Consider the following 22,986-nt stretch of genomic DNA (forward strand, 5'->3'; position numbering starts at 1 on the left):
GTCTGCGCCGGCGCAGTTGCGCGGCAGCCTCTGCGGCCCGAGAGCAGCATGGCGGCGTCCTCCGTGGGCGAGAAAGAGAAGGAGCGGCCGGGAGGCGGGTCGGGAGCGGCCTGCGGCAACAGCACGCGAGAGCGGCTGCTGTCTGCGCTGGAAGATCTGGAGGTCTTGTCCAGGTAATGCCGGAGGCCTGTGAGCCGGGCAGGGGCTGTCGGGAGGGCTGTTTCCGAGGGATGGCAGGGAGGGAGACCCCGGCGCGCAGGAGACCCGAAGATAGTGCACGAGTGTCGTGGACGTGGCGTCCGCAGCCCTCCCGGTCGCCGAGACGGCGTTCCCCCACGCTCCCACCCCCGGGACATTTTAGGAACGACAGTAACCCAGGAATCCCTAGACTGTCAGAACCGTAGCAGACCTTAGAGATTGCGGATGTGAATCCCTTCGACCACGGCCACTGTACAAACATTTCAAGAACTACCACCAGGTGCCAAGCGCAGGAAGACGGTAGTGAGGGTGAGACTAGGTGTCGCCGGGGAGGAGCCCACTCGCTGTAAATGGGGAGAGACAGGCTGTGGACAGTGACGCGGAGCCTGACTTTATCAGAGGCGTGCGCTGCGGGCTGCTGCAGCAGCAGCAGCAGCGCTGGGACTAGGTGCCTGTCCGGGTTGTAATCAGGATTGGCTTCCTGGAGAAAGGACTGCATGGCAAGGCCGAGTTTACCAGTCACTAAGCGGCAGGTAGCTGGAACAGCAATGATATATATTATTGATTTCAGAGAGGAGGGAGCACACACGACTGGGTGGAATTAACAGTTTGGGATGGCTGCGGTGCAGCGTGTGTGGCAGAGGTATCTGATGAAATTGCATGTCCTTTTCTTTATTCCATCCGTCATCTTTCATGATAGTCTGTTAAGTTGGTGCCCCTCTTAATTTCCTCACGTTCACTTGGGTGTGAAAATAGTTTTGGTTCTTTCTCCTAAAATGTTACTCATATTTGACCTCTTGTTCCCATCCGCACTATTTTACATCCCATCAAAAATCTTTCTTAATGCAGCCTCCCAACAGTTTTAGTTGCCTTTATGCATCTCCACTATATCTGTCTGTTTTGCCCAAGAGCAGAGCTATGATTTTAAAAGCCATCTCAGATCACTTTTCTGCTTTAAGATATTCATTAGGTTTCCACTTTCTAATGAGATAAAGTCCATATTCTTTAGCTAAGTGTACAATAGATAAAGCCATTCTCCATCTCCTATTAATCCATCCTATTATTCTCATTTAGGTCACATCCCTCCACTCTTTCATTCCAACCTCCTGAATGCACCCCATTCTAGTCATACTTCCTCAACTCTACTGTCATTCCCACTCCACATCCATCTTGATAAATCATTCATTCTTCCAGCTCAGATGTCACCATTTCCACAGCCAACATTCATTGACAGCTTTAGAATAAATCTTATATATTGTATTACCTGGCCTACTAATAATCAGCATTTTATCTACTGTGATTTAGTGCTTGCCATAGCGAGCATTACTTACTAGATTACTAGGTCAGCACAATATTAAATGATGTAGTACTGTAAGTTAAATAGTGCGTGTGTTTAATTCACAGTTTAGACCATAGTAGACTCAAATATTGTTTGACTACAAATAGGGCACACGGAATCTTCAGGCATCCAGCAGTCAGTACAGTGAACAAGAAACTCGGGCACAAGGCAGCTGTCAATGCGTTGCCCCTGTGTAAATGTTCACAAAGTAATGCAAGTTGTATATTTCCTTCTGTCTTTGTTGACTTTGTAGTTCCTGGCTGAGACCTTGTTAGTTAAACCTGTCAAGGAATACCAGGATGATTTCTTAGTAAAAAGACCCTAGCAAGACAGAGTTTTCATAAGTTTTCAGTTAAATAATTTATGTTTCTGCTCTGTGTGTCATGACTATCTTTGGGACACTAATTGAAGCTTCATTTAGTTTATGTGGAGGGCTTATTCTTTGGAAGTTATTCAAGATCAAGTTAATATCCCGTAAATGCTGACTGGCCCACTGCTTTCCTAAAGAGGACCAACTGTCATTTGAAAAACAGTGCCTTCATTCTAACAAGTGCTTTTAGAATCACTGGTCATTCAAACTGTCTCTTTGAGTACCTTGACGTGTCTTAAGTAGGTAACCATGCAGTTGTGATACAGATTAGTGTTTCATTAGATTCAGAACAACTAATAATTAATTGGAAAATACTTCTGTTGCTTTTGTATGAGCCAATTCCTGTATTACCCAATTTTTCCACTTCTTGAATTCTGAATCTTCTGTTTGAAATGGTCCTTTGAACTATTTATTCTTTGGGAATAATTCTCACCAGAAAGCCAAGTCTAATACTTGATTGGCTTCTAAAATCTTTGCTAAGGAATCTTGATGATGTTGTTGAGTATGAAATCAGTAAAATTGAAATGTTCCTTATTATTTCTTCATTTTGACCAACCATATGGTATGGATGGTAGTGATTAATTTTTCTGTAAATATGTTTGTTGATATTGTGAAGAAGTGACTCACCCTTTAGGGAGTTGTGGCTGCTGCCTTTTGTACAGAGTGGGTCTTAATCTTAGAATTTCAATATATTCCCTAGAATATATTTCATATTCACTAATTTCAGGAACTAAAATCCTTAGCCTGCCCATCCAGGGTAATGGTCTTAGAGAGCTTTTTTCTGACATTGGACAACCCAGCAATCAATCTTGAGTTCTTGCCTCTGGATTGTTGTGCTTCTGAACTGTGTATCTGAGGTGTGTTTTCCTAATGCTTTCGGTAGGAGTACATATACTTGGTATCCATGTACTCTAGACTTGAGATAGCATAATTAAATAATTTATAAGTTACGTTAAATTTGAGACTAACTTGAAATTCTCTTGTACCTAGATTTGATCAATTTATCCTACTTTATATTTAATTCTTTCCTTGATTACCAAGTATAGCATTTTCTGTGTGGTGAAATGTGCTCACTCACGTAGTGAATCATAGTTTAAATTTTCCTCAAGAACCTCACTGTTTCTGAAACTTTATTCTTCAGTGTTCCACTTGTATAGTTGAGGTGCTGAGTTTTCTATTCCTCTAAAACAGTGGTTCTCGCCAAAACCGGTTTGGCTCAGTGGATAGAGCGTCGGCCTGTGGACTGAAGGGTCCCGGGTTCGATTCCGGTCGAGGGCATGTACCTTGGTTGTGGGCACATCCCCAGTGGGAGGTGTGCAGGAGGCAGCTGATCGATGTTTCTCTCTCATCGATGTTTCTAGCTCTCTATCCCTCTCCCTTCCTCTCTGTAAAATATCAAAAAAATATATTTAAAAAAATAAATAAATAAAAAATAAAACAGTGGTTCTCAACCTTTCTAATGCCGCGACCCTTTAATACAGTTCCTCATCTTGTGGTGACCCCCAACCATAAAATTATTTTCATTGCTACTTCATAACTGTAATTTTGCTACTGTTATGAATAGTAATGTAAATATCTATGTTTTCCGATGGTCTTAGGCTCTACAGCAGCAGTTCTCAACCTGTGGATCGCGACATAATTTTATGGTTGGGGGTCACCACAACATGAGGAACTAACTGTATTAAAGGGTCACGGCATTAGAAAGGTTGAGAACCACTGCTCTAAAAGAAGCTGCATTTCCTCTATTGCTCTTTTTCCTAGAATGCCAGAAAGGCTTTGATTTCTCGCTCTAGCCAGTTTGGCTCGGTGGATAGAGCATCAGCCTGCGGACTAAAGAGTCCCAGGATCGATTCCGGTCAATTTGTAGTCTTCACTGAATCTATTGACAGGTGATAGGTTTTGGTAATAACCATTGTCTTAAAAGTTCATTTTTCTTTTCCTCTGATTTTCTCTTGACTTATCATGTTCTTTTATTTGTTCATCTCTAAAGAACGACAGGGTGACAGTAGATAAGTGAAAATTTACCTCTTCTACGATCCTGGTGGTTGGTGGTGGTAGTGGAAAACATGTCACTTTGTGGTTTGCCACCTAAGACTCATTGAAACTTCTCCACAGAATGAGGCAGTTCCAGGTCATTGACTTTCAGTAAAGTCCCAATATGTGACCTGGGAAGCTTGTCATTTTCCTCTGAATGAATTTTTCTCTTGTTTCAAGTTTTTTATGAAAAATGAAAAGTTTCTGGTTGATGTAACCTCTGACTTTTCAAAATAGTGAGTTTGAAATATGGGATATATTTTTTACTGTTACCTGGTTATGTAGCTTTTCAGTATATTTATTACTTTATAAAATGAAATAGAATAAGGTAGTCTTTGTAGAAATTTTAAAAATAAAAACATAGATGGATTGTAATCTAAAAGTTTTTCTTAACCTGTTTGTAATTCAGAATTCATTGTCCCACAGAAACCATGTTGATAGTAGTCTTGAAGTTTCCACACCGCTCTGTTAATTCTGTGTACCTCTCATTTATCTCAAGTGTAGTTCAGTTGACCCTTGAGCAACGCAAGTTAGGGGCACAAATTTCCCACGCAGTGGAATATCCACATATAACTTTTGATTCCCCCAAATCTAGTAGCCTACCATTTTTTGGAAGCCTTCTGATAAAATAAGCAATCAATTAACATATATTTTGTATATGTATTATATACTGTATTCTTTTCTTTTTTTTTTTTTTACTAAATTTTAATTGATTTCAGAGACGAAGGGAGAGGAAGAGAGAGAGATAGAGACAGCAGTGATGAGAAAGAATCATTGATCGGCTGCCTCCTGCAATGCTGGGGATCAAGCCTGCACCCCAGGCATGTGCCCTGACTAGGAATTGAACAGTGACCTTGTGGTTTTAGGTGGAGCCACACTGACTGGGCGTACAGTGTATCTTACAATAAATTAAAGTAATAAAGAAAATGTTATTAAGTCATAAGGAAGAGAAAATATATTTTCTTCCTAACCCTTAACTTTGGTTTTATTTTTGTATTTTCTTAGTTATTCTTATCACTTGTATTAGAATTCAAATGCTAATTTTCACTTTTATAACCCACACATCTAGAAAGTGCCTGGCAAGTAATAGGCACTCAAGAAATATTTGACAAATGAGTGTATAAAGACCTTCCATTCCCCACCCACTTTTTTCATTAATTAGCTAATTAATTCAATATACAATACTGTGGGAAGGTTGAGTCTAATTGACACCATCCAGAAAAAAAGTATGAGGTTAGCAGGAAGGAAGGTGAAAATAGGGAGGTAAAAATAGCCCGGCAGCCAGGGAGAAAGTACAAACACTAGGGCTGGCTAGTCATGTGAGGTAGCAAATTGTGAAGCTATTCCCTCCTGCATAATTTCTGAAAAATCTCATCTGTCAACAAGTTTGGAACTAATATATAAATATTACCTGCTAGTCATCTTTTCCTGCTCTATACACTAGTTTTCTTATAGGATTGGCATATCTAGTAAATGAGCTTTCTAGACAGATAGGATTTTATTATAGTGTGTAAGACTCTATAATAATAAAAGCATAATATGCTAATTAGACCAGACTGGACGTCCTTTCAGACGAAGCCAGGGCTGCAAGGGAAGCCTGGGTTCCAGGTGCCAGAGGGAAGCCAGTGCCAGCAGCTGGGGGAAGGAAGGCCTACTCTTGTATGAATTTCGTGCATCGGGCCTCTAGTTCCTTTTATATGATACCTGTTTGGTTAATTTTAAAATTCAATTAAAGTAGAAAATTATTAAAAAATGACTCATCCATTACTTGTTTTATTTTACCTTAAAACACATAAAAGGTTATATTTTCACTGATCTTTTTATATAAGACAAGAGATAAGGAACTTTTTCTGTAAAGGGCCAGATTGTAACTATTTTTGGAGGCCATAAGTTCTCTGCTGCAACTACCAACTGCCATTGTAGTAGGAAAGCAACCATAGGCAATATGTAAATGAAAAGGCATGGCTTTGTTCCAAAAATGCAGTGTTTATCAGAATTGCAGATGTGCTGGGCTGGATTTGGCCTGCAGACAGACCCCTAATGTAGGAGTTTTTCATGCATAAACCACCCATAATGCATTGGCTGCAGTTTCTAGTTTGGTTTCTTTAAAGTGAAGTAAGAACTTAGACTCTCAGTCTTAGAGCAGAGCTTTGCTGAGTTTTTTACTTTCCCCTGCTTCTTTACAGCTGTTGTTGAGTCTTTCCAAGCATTTAACTTCAGTTTTTACCAAAACAACTTTTCTGTTCACAATCATCTTTTATTGGTATTTATATATTGAATATTAATGTATATAATTATAGTAATAAGTAAAACTTACATAAATAAGTTTGATAGCAAACACAGCTGGTGAGAGCTGAAGTCCACAGTTGTAGTGGACTGAGGGGCAGTAGCCATGTGTTCTTAGTGCTGTGCGTACCATGAATCCAGCAAGTCTGGTAGAGATAAGTTAAGAAAGCCTCTAGTGTATTTACTTTGCAAAGAGTTTTTTTGTTTGTTAATTAGTTGGGTTTTTTTCTTTTCTTTTCTTTTCTCTCTCTCTCTCCTTTTTTAGGGAGCTCATAGAAATGCTGGCAATTTCAAGAAACCAAAAGTTGTTACAGGCTGGAGAAGAAAACCAGGTAAGTGACTTCTTTTTTAATTCAAAACCAAACCAAACCATAATTTCCACAAGTTTCCTATTTATATTTACTTTGTGTGAGAACAGAAAGATTGGATCATTTTAAGTTACTAATTAAAACTTTTAAATTGATATGTGTATCATTTACATACGGTAACAATGTGATCAAGAAAATAGTTGTCTAAGGGTTTAGCAGTATTGTTTCCTATAGTTCTAATTGCAATTACCCATTTATTCATTTTTATCTTTTGAATCATCCAATAAAGTCTTGTTAAATGGAGATCAAAATAGTTTCTGGAATCAAAAAGATCAGTGCTCTCATAAACTAACCCTTTATTGTAGGACTAGAGGCCCGGTGCATGAAAATTCATGCACTTGGGGGGATCCCTCAGCCTGGCATGCGCCCTCTCTCAATCTGGGACCCCTCGGGGGATGTTCAACTGACAGCTTAGGCCCGCTCCCCAGGGGATCGGGCCTAAGCTGGCAGTCAGACATCCCTCTGGCAGCCCAGGAGCTCTTAGGGGATGTCTGACTAACGGCTTAGGCCTGCTCCTTAGCGCTGCCACAGAGGCAGGAGAGGCTCCCACCACTGCCACTGCTCTGGCCAGCCATGAGCCGGCTTCTGGCTCAGCGACTCTCCCCCTGTGGAAGTGCACTGACCACCAGGGGGCAGCTCCTGCGTTGAGCTTCTGCCCCCTGGTGGTCAGTGCGCATCATAGCGACCGGTCCTTCCTGATTGTTCTGCCATTAGGATCAATTTGCATATTACCCTTTGATTATATACTAGAGGCCTGGTGCATGAATTTGTGCACGGGGGGGGGGGGGGGGCGAGGTCCCCTCAGCCTGGCCTGCAGGATTAGGCTGAAACTGACTCTACGACATCCCGAGGGGTCCAGGATTGCGAGAGGGCGCAGGCCAGGCTGAGGATCCCCAGTACACGATCGAGGTCAGGGAGGGACGCGGGAGGTTGGCCAGCTGGGGAAGGAACATGGGAGGGCTCCAGGGCATGTCCGGCCCATCTCGCTCAAACCTGATCGGCTGGACCCCAGCAGCAAGCTAACCTACCAGTCGAAACATCTGCCCCCTGGTGGTCAGTGCATGTCATAGTGACTGGTTGACGGGTCAACTGTCTGCTTCCTGATAGTCAGTGCATGTCATAGGGAGTGGTTGAGCAGCCTTAGCATATCATTAGCATATTATCCTTTGATTGGTTGAACAGACAACTGGACACTTAGCATATTAGGCTTTTATTATATAGGAGGACTAGAGGCCCGGCACACGAAATTCATGCACAGGTAAGGTCCCTAGGCCTGGCCAGTGATCAGGGCTGATCTTTGGGCCGACTGGCTGGGCAATTGGAGGGCCCTCGTTGGCACCCACCTTGATCGGCCTGGCGCTTCCCCACCCCCCACCCCCCAGCACCCGCACCCCGCAATCTCCCCGCCGCTGCCGTTGGTTGCCTCCCTCTGTGGGGTGACTGGCAGGGCCATCAGGGAGCCCCTGCTAGCACCCACCTTGGCTGGCCTGGGGCCTGCGGGCTGGGGGCAGCGCCTGCATTGAGTGTCTGTCTCCTGGTAGTCAGTGCATGTCATAGCAACTGGTCGTTCCACCGGTCGATTTGCATATTAGGTTTTTATTATATAGGATTGGTTTCCCTTATGCAACCTGAATGGAACTAAAAGAGCATACAATTGTTAATAAAGGTTTCATATTTTGTGGATGTTGAGATTATAGGTAGTTTTTATTTTCTTTATACTTTTCTGTGCTTCCTAATTTCCTACAGTGAACAGATTTTTTGTTTTCTGGTTCAAGACTTTAAGAGTGCACATTTTATATTATGGAGGGGGGCACAATTAAAAAAAAACTTTTTAAGAGAAAATGGGAAGGATTAACCTTTTTAAAGATGTAAGACAGAACAGGAGACAGTGTCTAATTATCTTAACTCTTCTCCCCCATTATCTTAACTTCATTGTATGATATCTTTTGAGGGCAGAGAAATCTGATGTACTCTAAATAGAGGTGCCCTAGAACTTGTTTTCTTCAATGATCAATTCCCTCAAGAGGAGAGGGGGAATCAGATAAGGCTACAAGTTGAAAAAAGCTTCTTGCTTAAGGGATATTAGGATTGGGGGTTTTTGTTGTTGCTATTTGTTTTGTTTTCAAAAAAAGAAAGAGCCTAGAGACAAAAGTGTTATTAAAAGAATTCCAGTCTCAGATTCTTTATTATTAAACTTGAAGCCCAATGCACGAAATTCATGCAAGGGGCTTGGCCCCGCCGCCGCTACGGCCACCTCTGCCTCGGCCCCCACTGCCGCGGCTTCGTCCGGAAGGACGTCCAGTCTAATTAGCATATTTTGCTTTCATTATTATCGATAACATGGTGTTAATTAGGAATTTATACAAAACTAGAGGCCCGGTGCACAAATTCGTGCATGGTGGGGGTCCTTCGGCCTGGCCAGCGATTGGGGCTGATGGGGGCCGGCCGGGGAGGGACTGCGGGAGGGCTCCAGGGCATGTCCAGCTGTCTCGCCCAGTCCCAATCAGCCAGACCCCAGCAGCAAGCTAACCTACCGATCAGAGTTTCTGCCCCCGGTGGTCAGTGCGCATCATAGCGACTGGTCACATGGTCGACTGAACTGTCAACTGATCAGTCGGACACTTAGCATATTACAATTTCTTTATATAGGATGAGCAAAAAGTGAAAAATGAGTTTTCACTTTATTTTCTAGGCACTTAGTAAATGCTAGCTATGAACCAGGCACCCAGTTTATTCAGAAGATCATAACCAAAACCTGCACTAACCTTTCTTATACTTTTTAAGAACTAGCAATTCTTGCCCTGGCCAGTGTGGTTCAGTTGGTTGGGCATCAGCTTGTGCATCCAAAGATTTCTGGTTCAGTTCCAGGTCAGGGTACATGCTTGGTTTGCAGCCTCAACCCCTGGTAGAGCGCATGCAGGGGGCAGCCAATTGATGTTGCACTCTCATATTGATGTTTCTCTCTTCTCCCTTTCTCTAAAATCAATATTTTTTTAAAAAATAAAGAACTAGCGTTCTGTGAATTATATCTTGTACTTGGTACTGTGTGAATTCCTGTATGATTGTCATTAAAACTGTTAAATATTAGAGGGATATGCCATTTGAAACGTTCTAACCACCATTTGTTTTAATATTCATATTTTCATATATATAGAATTTCAAAGTTAGAAGGGACTTTAATGGTCTTCAGTTTGACCTCCCGTCAAACTGATTGTCTTTCAGGGTGCATAAATGAATAAAGGTTAATGGATAAGTGGAACTAGAATCTAGGTCTTCTGACTTCAGTTGAATAATTTTTTCTACTCAACAATAAAATCTAAAGAGAATTTTTACTATTCTCTGATGGTTTATAAAATAGGTCAAACTGTGTATATTTCTTGAAAGCTGTCATGGAACTAATGTATACTAATCACTTTGGTTAATAATTTTTTAAAAAAATATAGCTTTTATGGAAATGGAAACCTAGCTTTCTCCTCTTGTGACTTGAGAAGAATGGGGATTATAGGCTGATTAAATAGAATCCACCCATATCTGTATTTTTTAGACTTTAACAAATTTTTAATAATATTTTAAAAATTGATTCTGGCCCTAGTTGGTTTGGCTCAGTGGATAGAGCGTTGGCCTGAGGACAGAAAGGTCCCAGGTTCAATTCCAGTCAAGGGCATATGCCCAGGTTGCAGGCTCGATTTCCAGTGGGGGCCGTGCAGGGGGCAGCCGATCAATGATTCTCTCTCATCATTGATGTTTCTATCTCTCTCTCCCTCTCCCTTCCTCTCTGAAATCAATAAAAATATATTTTAAAAAATTTGATTCTGAATTTGGATAGCCATTTCCTTTCTGATATATTATGTCCTACTAGCAGAGTAAAGTAAGGGTATTTAGATTAGATTGCATCTTCTGTAGTCAGCGGCAGGTGGGTGATGACAGTAACTACCCTTCATTGAGCTTTTCTATGTGTACTTAACATACATTATATCATAAATCTTCATAACAATTGTCTGTGACAAGGTACTGTTATTATGCCCTTTTCCTAATGAGAAAGCAGGTTCCAAGAGGTCAGGTAACTTTCCCTTGTCATACTGCTAATAAATAAAAAACTAGAGATTTGAACCCAAACTTTCTATTTTTTTCTTCTTAACCTTCATAGTTAGTGCCAAAACTTATTTACTATTTTTTGAAATTGCTCTTTTATAAACCATCTTCATCCTGAGCCATACGATACATGAAATCACAGGTTTTATATGACAGTTATATTTTTCTAATACTAGCACACATGTGTAATAATAAAGTTTTTTAAGTTCTTGGTGCCAACTAAAATAATCTCAAGTATCAAAATTGGGGGAACCTCCACTGCATTATATTTTTAAGGATAAACTTTTAAATTTTTTCTTCCCTGGTAAATGAATAAACTTGTTCGTTTAGCATATTGCTAGTTCTAAAGGCTAGTTTTGTTTTGTATGAAAAAATAGCACATAATTACAAAAAGGAAATATTAATATTAATCTGTTTTCCAAAATAATTATAAATAGGCTATTTTTATTTGCAGTAAGGATTAAAAATATTTGAATGTGTTAAAATTTTATAACTTAGACAAGTATTAGATGGATTATTTGTTTCATTGGAATGTAGCTTTTTATTTTGTTGTCTGCTTTAATCAATTATTATCTGACAGGTGCTGGAGTTATTAATTCACAGAGATGGGGAATTTCAGGAACTAATGAAATTGGCACTTAATCAGGGAAAAATTCACCATGAAATGCAAGTTTTAGAAAAAGAAGTTGAGAAGAGAGACAGTGATATTCAGCAATTACAAAAACAGCTAAAGGAAGCTGAACAAATACTGGTAAGTTGGCAGTCTGGTTCTTTAACAAAGATATTGTTTATTTAATTATTCTTGACAAATATGTCTACTATTAGTATTTTTTAATTGATTTTTAGAGAGAGAGAGGAAGGAAGGGACAGGGAGAAAGAGAGAGAAACATTGTTGGATGTGAGAGAATAACATCGATCCTGCACAACTCCTACCAGGACCAAGCCTGCAACCTGGGCCCTAAACGGGAATTGAACTGGCAACTTTTTGGTGCATAGGACAATGCCCAACTAACTGAGCAACACCAGCCAGGGCTCAATTATCAGTATTTTGAAATGGCAGAAACTTGATTTTCCAAGTCTGAAAGTGACAACTTTTTAGTCTGGTCAAATATTTCAAAATCAGTAAAAATATGTACCAATCTTATAAATTGATTAAAATTTATATTAGTTAGTCTTACATCCTAAACTAGGTGGTATTAGGGTAGGTGTCAAGGGCTCTAGTTTTTCTTTTTCTTGTTCTTGGCTACTGTTTCCAAGAGGCAATTTATTTGCTATTATTTGCCCAGTTATTTCACTATATACTAATTAATGTAATTGTTGTATGGTGGTGTTGCAGACACAGCTGTTTGATTCTCATATGGACCAGACATAGCTGACATTCTTGACCCTGATAAATCTCTCCAAAATGTGTCAAAATGGGCTCCAATATATAGAAGCCTGAGCAGTTTGGGATAAATTAACCACTCCTACTACAGAAATGACCCCAAGTAAAAACTTCTTTTTTTTTTCTTTCCTTTACTTGTTTTCTTTTGGGTTTTTTGCTCCCAAGTAAGTACTTCTAATAAAATCTATTTTTATTAGAAAAGTAATACAGTGGAACCTCAGTTCCGGAAGGCTGTTCAAGAAGCGATTTGTTCGAAAATTGAATCACGTTTCACATTAGAAATAATATAAACTGAATTAATTCGTTCCAGACCCCCAAATAATTTCCTGCTTTGACCTTTCTTACTAGTATATACAGTACATGTCTAATATACTGTTTAATCTATAAATAAATACTTCTTTTCTTAAATTTATCAAACTACCCCATACTAGCCTTAAAGAAATCCTTTTCAGCACTCATTCCAGGGGTGTCTTTCAGGTCACTATGCAGCATCTTTGTGTGTTCATATATCACTGCCTCCAAAATGCTGTCACTGGCTAACTGCTTTTCATTTATCTAAATCAACAACAGTTTTTCTACCTCTTCAATTGCCTATGATCATTGCTTCTTTCACACCCTTAGCAACATTAGCACTCTTGGTGGGCCCTTTATGTTTTAAAATTGTACTTGTCTGTTTGGTTTCACCAGCAACAAAAGCATTCTCTCCTTTTTTGCCTGAGAGATGCTTTTTGTCACGCTGAGATATCAGCATGAAAGGGTTGTCAGGCCCAAAACGGAGACATTTTCTGTGAACAACTTGGTTGAGAAACGAATTGTTCAAGATGGGAGATGTTCCAGAAAGTAGGTTTGCCTATCAAAGGATATTCAGAAAATACAAAAAAAGTAGAAAGAAGAGGGAAAATTGCCTTTAGTGGCACTGCTCAAAGACTGTCACTATTTACAGTTTGGTGTAGATCCTTTCAGTCTCAGATGTGTACATTTTTTTACCTATTGTAATTAACAAGGCACTAACTGACATTCTATTACTATTTATTAAAATTAAAGCATTTTTATATAATTATATCCTCGTTTAGTTTTCTAACTTTCTGTTACAAAGAATACTTCGATGAATATTCTTTCAGAAAAGCTTTTTTACTTTTGCATTTCGGATTATATTCTTTAGATTAAGTTTCAGATATAATTATTGAGTTAAAGACAGTGAGCACTGAATTTTATGATATAGGAAATGGCAGCTGACATTTATTGATCACTTGTGCACCAGGCCCTGTGCTTTACTCTTCACTTGCAGTATCTCAATCTTCATAGCAATTATATGAAGTCATTTTGCATTTTAAAGATGAAGAAACCAAGATTTTAAGAAGGGTAAAAAGTAGAGATGTAACTTAAACCTAAATCTCTTCAATGCCATATTCTTAACCACTGTATTATAGTTGAGGTTGCAAATACTAGGTTAACCTCAATTTACCCTTCAGTGTACCTTTGTGAGAAGTGTGGGGGTGAGGGCAAGTTCATATAGCAGTCACTAAGCATGAAGGTAATATATTAATGAATAAGAGATCAATGCAAGAATATATCTTATAAATTAAAAAATAATTTTTTAGTTACTTTATTCTTGAATTAGGTGAAAGAATAGGATGCTTTTGGGTTGGTTCATGGTCTAGATCTCTTCTGAATGATAGAGGACATAAAGAAAAATGTTGGTAAACAATCCAATTTATATGTTATTTCTAACAAGTAATTTTGTGAATGGAGACTAATTCATGAATATAATATTTGCTTCATTTAGTATATCTGTGATGTAAATGATATCCAGTGCTGTTTCAGAATATTACAAATAAATAGTGGGGATTTCCAAATTGGATATTGTTCCTGTGGGATAAGTGATATTGTGAATTAAGCAAAAAACTGCACTTGATATTGTGAAGAATAAACCATATTTCTCTTTAATGTTCTTTAGGCAACAGCTGTTTACCAAGCAAAAGAAAAACTGAAATCAATAGATAAGGCAAGAAAAGGTTAGTACTGCGGGAACACTGAATGACTTTCTGAAAAAAATCAACTTTTAGTCTCAAGAAACTGATGAGAGTATTATTAGTAATCATTTGCTGCTGTCAAAAGGTTCCAATACATTTTCATTGTAAAGTGTCAGCTATGTTTTAGTGCTGTGCCCAAGTCTTACATCCTCTTTCAGCTATAAAAAGCAATAATATAAGGCAAGTTATGGCTATGTACCCAAATGTGCAGTAAAGACAATGGCTTTAAAAAATTGTTGGGAGAAGAGAACTGTGAGCTGGAAGCGAGTGGGATTTGAATTGAGTCTTGAAAGATAGAACAGAGAATGAAAGAAAACATCCATTGGACAATTGTAGTGGGACTAAGATCATCATGAAGTTAGAACTAGTCATGCAGAAACACAGCTGGCCTTCCTGTTCCCTCCTGCTTCTCTAAAAGGCTCCCATTTTGGATCTTTTTGGATCTTTTATTTTACATACTAAAAGTCAGAATTGTAATGAAAACTCTGGCTGCTTCCTTTTAATAATCTACATTTAATGATCTCAGACTTGTCAAACTTTTCTCTTTTCCTGTTTCAGATAACTGTTAATATTTGGTGTATGTCTTTCCAGAATTTTTTTGTTGTTTTTGTTAATCCTCATCCAAGGATATTTTTCCATTGATTTTTAGGGAGAGTGGAAGAGAGAGGGAAAGATCGATGTGAGAAACACACATTGATGGGTTGCCTCCTGCATGAGCCCCAACCAGGGCCAGGGCCGGGGAGGAGCCTGCAACCAAGGTATGTGCCCTTGACTGGAATGGAACCCGGGACCCTTTGGTCCACAGGCCGACGCTCTATCCACTGAGCCAAACTGACTAGGGCAGGGTTGTTGTTTTTTTAGATCTATAAACACATATATACCAAGAACAGTACAAATACATATGTATACATATATTCTAAAAAAAAGTCAGGTCATGTTGTACATATTACTTCACAGCTTTTTTTTTACTTAATGATTATATTGTAAACATCTTTCTACTTAGGTCTACTTATAAGCTTAGAGTCCGTTATGTTAACAGTTTAGTGATACAGTGTGAACTGCTGCTCTGATTTGGATATCACTGGGAAATGAAATATTCTGTTCTCTTTTATTTGTGTTCACTGTTGCTTTCAGAATAGTAATAGTAATAGTAATAATTTAATGGTAGTTAAAAATTGAGGTTATTGAGCATTGTCGTGCTAGTCTCCCAAATTTAATATTTTAATTATGTCAGCTGATTTTTCTGAATGTCTTGCTCTTTTGTTTAGAAATATATATATATATATGATTTAAGTCACATTAGGCATTCAGATATTATTAGGGAAGGTAGGTAACTCAAGATTATCCTATTTTCAGATCATTTAAAAATTAAGCATTAAATGTAACTATGATTTATGCATTTATAAACTTCTGTCTTTACACTCAACTCTTGACTCTCTCAGGTGCTATCTCCTCTGAAGAAATAATTAAGTATGCACATAGGATTAGTGCAAGTAATGCTGTGTGTGCCCCACTGACCTGGGTTCCAGGTAAAAATACTTCTCTTTTTACTAGATATATGTGAAAATTCTTACATGACTGTACACAAAAATAGAGAAAAAGATTTAGATATAGAATGTATTTAAATATAGAATTATGTAACATTTGCTACATATTTTCACATTTTTAAGGTTTTATAAGTAAGAATATAGGTCATTGGTTTTATTGGTTTGGTTTTCTACAAAGCTATTGCCACTAGGACCTGTTTGTTTTATTTTTTTTTAAATAATAATTTTTAAAAGCACAAGATAATATGTGGTGATTCTAAAGCTATAGATTTATATGCCTGTAAAACCCATGCTGGCCAGAAGCCAACTTTTTAGAGCCATTAGGATTTCCACAAAGTTTCCAGCCTGGGAAACAGACAATTCCAACTATTAGATAATAAAGATAGAGCACTGAGCGGCCCAATAGCAAACACACAGGACTGGGAAGAGCTGGAGTAAAAAAGACAGCAAAGGAGTAACCAGCTGCAACTATATTAATAGACAATGGGTAAAACATAAGATGGAGACATTACGGTAGAGCAGCAGCCTTGGGAGGAGTGGGAGATAGTTATCTCAACTTCAGTAATTCCTGATGTTATTTTGGTATTTTGCCATACTAAAAAAACTAAGAGTAACTATATTGTTTGGGGTCAGTAACTGGAGTTTGTGAGAAATATTACCAAAAATTTGGTCCAAATCTGGCCCAGTTTTGATCAGCCCCAAACTGCTATTTAGTATGCTTTTATGATTGGAAATAAAGATTACTCACACCTGATACTCCACTGGAAAGTCAAGGAATTAGTCTTTAAATGACAAGATGAATGAGATTGGTTAGAAAAGAGTTTTAATTTAGACAGTTCTTCCAGTAAGCATTCAGTCCTTTCTATCAGGAAAAAAAAAAAAGAAGTGTCGTGATCTGTTCTTCCTCAGAGTATGTATCATTATTATTTTCATACTAAATAATGCAGTTAAGTTAGAAGAATCAAGATGATTTTAACTTTCTAAACTTGTCATTTTGAATTTTTTCTAAATTGACAAACTTTTCATTTTATTATATAGAGAATAGTATATTATGGTGAAGATTCGGAGAAGAAATAAAAATACATGTATTAAATATATTATCCTCTTAGTAACAATTGATAAGATGTCCTTCATATTTCAAAATTGAACGTTTAGCTTGAGTTTTCAAAATGAACCAATCAAATTAAAAGTCATCTGTTTTGGGTTTGGGTTTTTGTTTTGTTTGTGTGTGTTTTTAGGGGACCCACGGAGACCATACCCAACTGATTTAGAGATGAGAAGTGGATTATTGGGTCAGATGAACAATCCTTCCACTAATGGTGTGAATGGTCATTTACCTGGAGATGCACTTGCAGCAGGGAGATTGCCAGGTAATCCTATCTAGTAAAAGAGTAATATGCAAATTGACCATCACTCCAACACACAAGATGGCCACCACAAGATGGCCAGCAGGGGAGGGCAGTTGGGAGGGACCAGGCCTGCAAGGGAGGGCCGTTGGGGGCGACCGGGCCTGCAGGGAAGGGCAGTTGAGGGGAGACCCAAGCCTGCAGGGGAGAGCAGTTGAGGGGGAGGGGGACCAGACCTGCAGGGGAGGGCAGTTAAGGGGGACTAGGCCTGCAGGGGAGGGCAGTTAGGGGTGACCAGGCCTTCAGGGGAGGGCAGTTAGGGGTGACCAGGCCTGCAGGGGAGGGCAGTTAGGGGCAATCAGGCTGGCAGGGGAGCAGTTAGGCATCAATCAGGCTGGCAGAGGAGTGGTTAGGGGGTGATCAGGCTGGCAGGCAGAAGTGGTTAGGGGCAATCAGGAAGGCAGGTAGGTGAGTTGGGAGCCAGCAGTCCTGGATTGTTAGAGGGATGTCAGTTTGGAGAGGGTGCAGGCTGGGCTGAGGGACACCGCCCCCCCACCCCTCCGTGCACGAATTTCGTGCACCGGGCCTCTAGTATTAATTAAAAGAATGCTTTCAGATAGACCAAAGTTTTGGCTGTTGAACAAGTTGGAGGTACCAGATCCGATTCATTTTAATAGCTGTTTTCTGCCAATTTATTCTACTCTTTAGTTTAAGGACCGTTCTAGATGGAGGTTATGAAATTAGAATAAACTGACCTTTCTCTCTCTCATTTGTTAATATGCCATTTTTCTCAGGCATTGGGCTCTAGCTGATTTGGCTCAGTGGATAGAACCCTGTGGACTGAAGGGTCCCAGGTTCGATTCCAGTCACGATTGCATGCTCCTCCCCGGCTCAGGCCCTGGTTGGGGCGCATGCAGGGGACAACTAATTGATGTGTTTCTCTCATATCACTATTTCTCTCTGTTCCACTTTCTCTAAAGCTCAATGGAAAAAATATCCTTGGGTGAAGATTAAAAAATAATAAAATAAAAATGTGAGACATACTGTATAAACAGTAAGAAATACATACTTTGAGTTTAAAGATGATAAAGTGGATACACTCCTAAAAAACCCCAAGTTAAAATGAATAACAAAGCTTTTTGTAGGCTTTTAATAACTTTATATCATTTTTGTGAGACTTGGCTCAAGTTTCGCATATAGTATGGTTTGTGCTATTGTATGTTACTTTATGTTTTCCATATGCTATCTTTTATAGAAGTGACTTGTTTTGATTTGGAAGAACATTTTAAAAGTTAAAAAAGGAAAATACTACCTTTTCACCAATCACTTAGTATTTTATCTATTGTTTTCCTCTGTTTTATTTACATTGTTTAAAATGTGCTTTATTTATTTATTTATTTATTTATTTATTTATTTATTTGCTTCTCATTGTAAGGATGCTTCCCCTCCCTCCCCCCCCCGGTGTTACTGAAAATTCTTTGTAAGCATTATTTTCGTTAATTATCTAAATTATAAATTGGGAATTCACTGTGCATTAGTTTCCCTGGATATCTCCTCATTTTTCTCTTTGTGATTTTGTTATGGAAAGGGGACCTGGCTGTTGGAGGATCTGCCTAGGGTCAGTTGATAGTGTGTGGGGTTTTTTACTTTGTTCAAGAAAAATTTTCACAACAGGAGTCCAGGTGAATTTTAGAGGACATTTAATAAAGCTGGGGAGTGAAACAAGAAAGGCCTGGGGAAATGAGCTTAGGCTGGTCTGTTTTGGCTAAAAAGTCAGAGAAATGGGGGCCTTGAGGACAGGTTCAGGGGGTTGCCTGGGATGAACTGCTGCTGCCCTGGTTGACAGCCTCCTGGGATCCCTTAGAGTTTAGGAGATGCATGCCTGTGGAAGAAGGGGAGGGGAGGTTCTGGTGTGCCCCTAGGAAGGAGAGCCAGTGCTGGGTCCTTTGTCTTGAGGCTTTCATTTCTCTTGCAGGCAGGAATCTTCGGGGAGGTCACAGGGGAGGGTTTCAACAGAACGTTCATCAGTTTTCCAGGTGTGCTCCTCAGGGTCATAGTCTTCAGTGATTGGTCAGTGTCGGGGGAGGAGGTCGTTAGTCATGGCAGCTGGACCTGGTGTCACCCATCTGGTTTTGCCGCTTTTCTGGGTCTGGAACTGAAATACAACTGAGGCCCAGATGTTATCTCTAAGGAGGTGACCTTCTGTATCTATAAATTGCTCTGTCAGTTTGTTCAGCTGTCTGTCTCAGTTTCCGTGTTCCACTTGTTCTGGCTTAGTGGCCTGTCTCCGTTGTACCATATCATATGCCAGTCAAGGTCTATTCAGGAGGCAGAAACCACACCAGCAATGTGGACAAGGAAATTTTAAAGAATTAACAAGTAGTATAGTAACAAGATACTAACTATTAAGGGAATAACAGCTATGGGGAGCAGCTACTACATATAGTAGCAAGGCAGAGTACCCAAGGTTCCTCCCCATCCCAAGGCCTACATTCATATCTTGGTGCCCTCAGTAGAGGGTATAGCCATGGCCCACTGGATGGCAGAGAAGTTAGGTGTCACAGGCCAGAGCTGGCAAACAGGAAATTACCCACTAGAATTCCAGCAAGACTTGCTGGGAAGCTACCCTTTGGGGTAATGATGAAGCTTCCTAGGAAACCATCCTCTGGGACACCACTGAAACTGGCTAAGAGGTGAGCACCACTTGTCCTGTGCACCAACCAGGCACCACAAGAGTAAGACTGAAAGCATGAGATCCAAGAGAAGTCAGTTCCTCTGATAGAGTCCCTCCAGTGCCCTCTACTGGCAAAGCTTAACAGTGCAGCTGCTGCAAGGGACTAATGTTTTTAGGATCCAGGGAGAAGAGTGGATTTGACACTTAAAAAGCAGTTTAAACTTGTAATGCATAGTATAGTATACATTAACTATTTATAATGTGTATAAAGAATATATAGAGAGTAATATGTCATCTAACATACAGGATGGGGTAAAAGCAGGTGTACAGTTATTTGTATGGAAAGTAACACAAGAATCTGTAATAATAAAAGGATAATATGCTAATTAGACCAGATATCTTCCAGACGTCATTCCTGATGAAGCTGGGGCGGGGGAGGGGAAGCCAGCCCAGGTCTCAGGTGCCGGAGGAAAGCCGGTGCCGGCAGCCAGGGAAAGGAAGGCCTACTCTTGCATGAATTTTTGTGCTTTGGGCCTCTAGTAAAAAATGAAAAATAATATGTGTTGCATATTCACACTGTAAACCTACATTTGCCTCACCCTGTATATGTACATACAACCATAGATATAGGAAATATGTGATTTGTAATTATGAATGTTTTGCAAAAGAAAAATTATCTACTGACTATATAAATAGTTACTTATGCTAAAGTATGATTTTTTAAAAATAAAACACAGGTTCTAGTTACTAAAACATTACTCTCTTGATAAATTAGACCTTTGTTAATTTGGCCAAATGTGTTTTGATTTCTAGCCTAAAAAAAACTTACTTCAAAATAATTGCATGGAGGGAAGAGTTATCTAGAAGTAAATAATTACTAGTAGAAGTGTTTTTATATGTGCTTCTTTCTTTTCTCCAGATGTCCTTGCTCCACAGTATCCCTGGCAGTCAAATGATATGGCAATGAATATGTTACCACCAAATCACAGTAATGACTTTTTGTTGGAACCTCCAGGGCATAATAAAGAAAATGAAGATGATGTAGAGGTTATGTCAACAGACTCCTCAAGCAGTAGTAGTGACTCCGATTAAAAAAGCATACAGAATTGAATACTGTAGAATTCTGTTTCTTAAACAATAGCAAACCTGTAAAAATAGGTAATACTGGCCATAGTGGAATTGTGCAGCCCATTAAAAATCACAGATTTACTTTTTAAAGCCAAAAATCATGATTTTAGTTCTAACCCATTTGTTAAATATTTAGAGAATAATCAAAATTTACTGTTGGGCCCTAGCGGTTCCTCAGTGGTTAGAGCATTGGCCCATGGACTGAAGGGTCCCAGGCTCGATTCTGGTCAAGGGCACGTACCTTGGTTGCAGGCTCGATCCTCAGCCCCAGTCAGGACGTGTGAGGGAGGCAACCAATCGATGTGTCTCTCTCACATAGATGTCTCTGTCTCTTCCCCTCCCTTCCACTCTCTCTAAAAACCAATGGAAAAATACCCTTGAGTGAGAATTTAAAAAAGAAAAATTACTGTTGGGAAAAAAGATTATTCAATTCAGTGCCTTCTTACCCTGTTCTAGTCCAGTTGTGTTGGACTTGTACATAGTAGTTTGGAAATGAGATTTGAGATAAATGACCCATGTATATATCACTAATAGGCCTCCTGGAATTATTTAGAAAATATTTTTTTTAAGGCAGCATATCACTGAATGTGCATCATATCAAAATATCAAAAACCCTACTGAAAGTGAAGGTTGTCAGCTTCTGTCACAGGAACAGGAAAAATGTCTCAATTTGTACTATTTGTAATTATTGTAATTTTTAAGAATAAACTAACTTGTTTATACTGTTTATGCATGTGTTTTAATTTAAACTACTTCCCGTGTGGTTTAGAAAATTATTTCTGTAAATCCAGTTGCATATTATACATTCTTAAGTAGAATTCTGGTGTGTGAATGAACGTGATATAATAAATACAATTGAACTAGTAATCACAGCTGGTGGGTTTCTCAAATGCCCACACTGACACTCTTTTTGGAAGAAAAAGAATAAAGTGGTGTGGTTTTTTTTTAATAATTTCGTAAAACTTGATCTTAAAAATAAAGAAGATTTTAGAATATATTTTATCTCAGTTCAATTTTTTTACCTTTGTATTAATATGAATTAGCTTTAATGACATGCCAAAATATGTAAATTACAGTCATTACATAATGTCCATTACACAGTCAATATAATAAAATATTAGCTGGTTAATTTTAAATAGATGATACGACAGCCAACGAAAAGAAAAGAGGGTGGAGAGAGTTGAAGTAAATACGGGAAAATCTTGGTGCTTGTTGAATCTGGGAGTAGGGAATATGAAGTTTATTGTTTTCTACTTCTGATACGTTTTAAAATTTTCATATTAAAAACTTCCTTTGTTTTCCACATCAAAAGTTCTCCTCATACCCTGTTTTCAAATGCCAAGGAATGAAAAAGTTTGAACTCAGTTCTAAGAGATAGCTTCGATGCTGCCAGAGCTCCAATTTAAGGATTCCAGGCATAGAAAGAGTGTATGGGAACCCATGACGCCAAGCGTTTATTGAGATTTAGGTCACCTGTTAGTTTGCTAGGGCTGCCATAACAAAATAACAGCCTAGTGGCTTAAATTCATTTTCACACACTTCCAGAGACCAGGAGTCCCAAGGTATGGGAGGTTTAGCACGTCTCTGGCTTGCAGATGGTCACCTTGCTGTGTCTTCACATGGCCTTTTCTTTGCACCCCACAGCCCTGGTGTCTCTCTTGTGTGTCCAAATCACCTCTTTTCATAAGGACAACAGATTGGATTAGGGCCCACCCTAATGGTGTCATTTTAACTTAATCACCCCTTTAAAGGTCTTATCTCCAAATATAGTTACTTTTTGAGATACTGAGGGTTAGCGTTTCAACATAAGAATTTGGGGGGCGATCCGATTCAGCCCATAAGAGCCTGTGTAAACTATTAACTAAATGTGTAATGCATGTTTATCCTAGTGAGATAATTGCTTTTTTATTTAATATATATGTTTGCATGTTGAGGTCCCTTGTTTACCAATATATATAATATACTTAAGACGATTTTAACTGAATTTGGCTAATATTTCAGTTAACAAGTATTTTTGTTGTATCTGCAACTTAAACGTTTTTCAGCAATTTTTATAAGACTAAATCTGGTCATGATATATCTCTCTGATTAGAATGTTTGTATGGGAAAGTAATTTTCTTATAAACAACTTGACCTTTTGGCCATTTAAGGAGTTCTCACACAGTAGCTACTTATATTTCTTAAGGC

General features: G+C 39.0%; 1 protein-coding gene across 1 annotated transcript; it reads left to right on the forward strand.

Annotated features, from left to right (window-relative positions):
* MED4 (mediator complex subunit 4) lies at positions 1 to 21,528 on the forward strand. Its single transcript, XM_080659493.1, has 7 exons — positions 1 to 173; positions 6,493 to 6,559; positions 11,268 to 11,438; positions 14,029 to 14,086; positions 15,547 to 15,633; positions 16,890 to 17,021; positions 20,591 to 21,528. Exons 1-7 carry the CDS (start codon positions 49 to 51, stop codon positions 20,761 to 20,763), a joined length of 813 nt encoding a protein of 270 aa, XP_080515619.1. The 5' UTR covers positions 1 to 48; the 3' UTR covers positions 20,764 to 21,528.
* Positions 21,529 to 22,986: the final 1,458 nt, after the last annotated feature.

The sequence above is a fragment of the Plecotus auritus genome (genome assembly GCF_963455305.1).
Source record: "Plecotus auritus genome assembly, chromosome: 3".
Lineage (NCBI taxonomy): Eukaryota > Metazoa > Chordata > Mammalia > Chiroptera > Vespertilionidae > Plecotus > Plecotus auritus.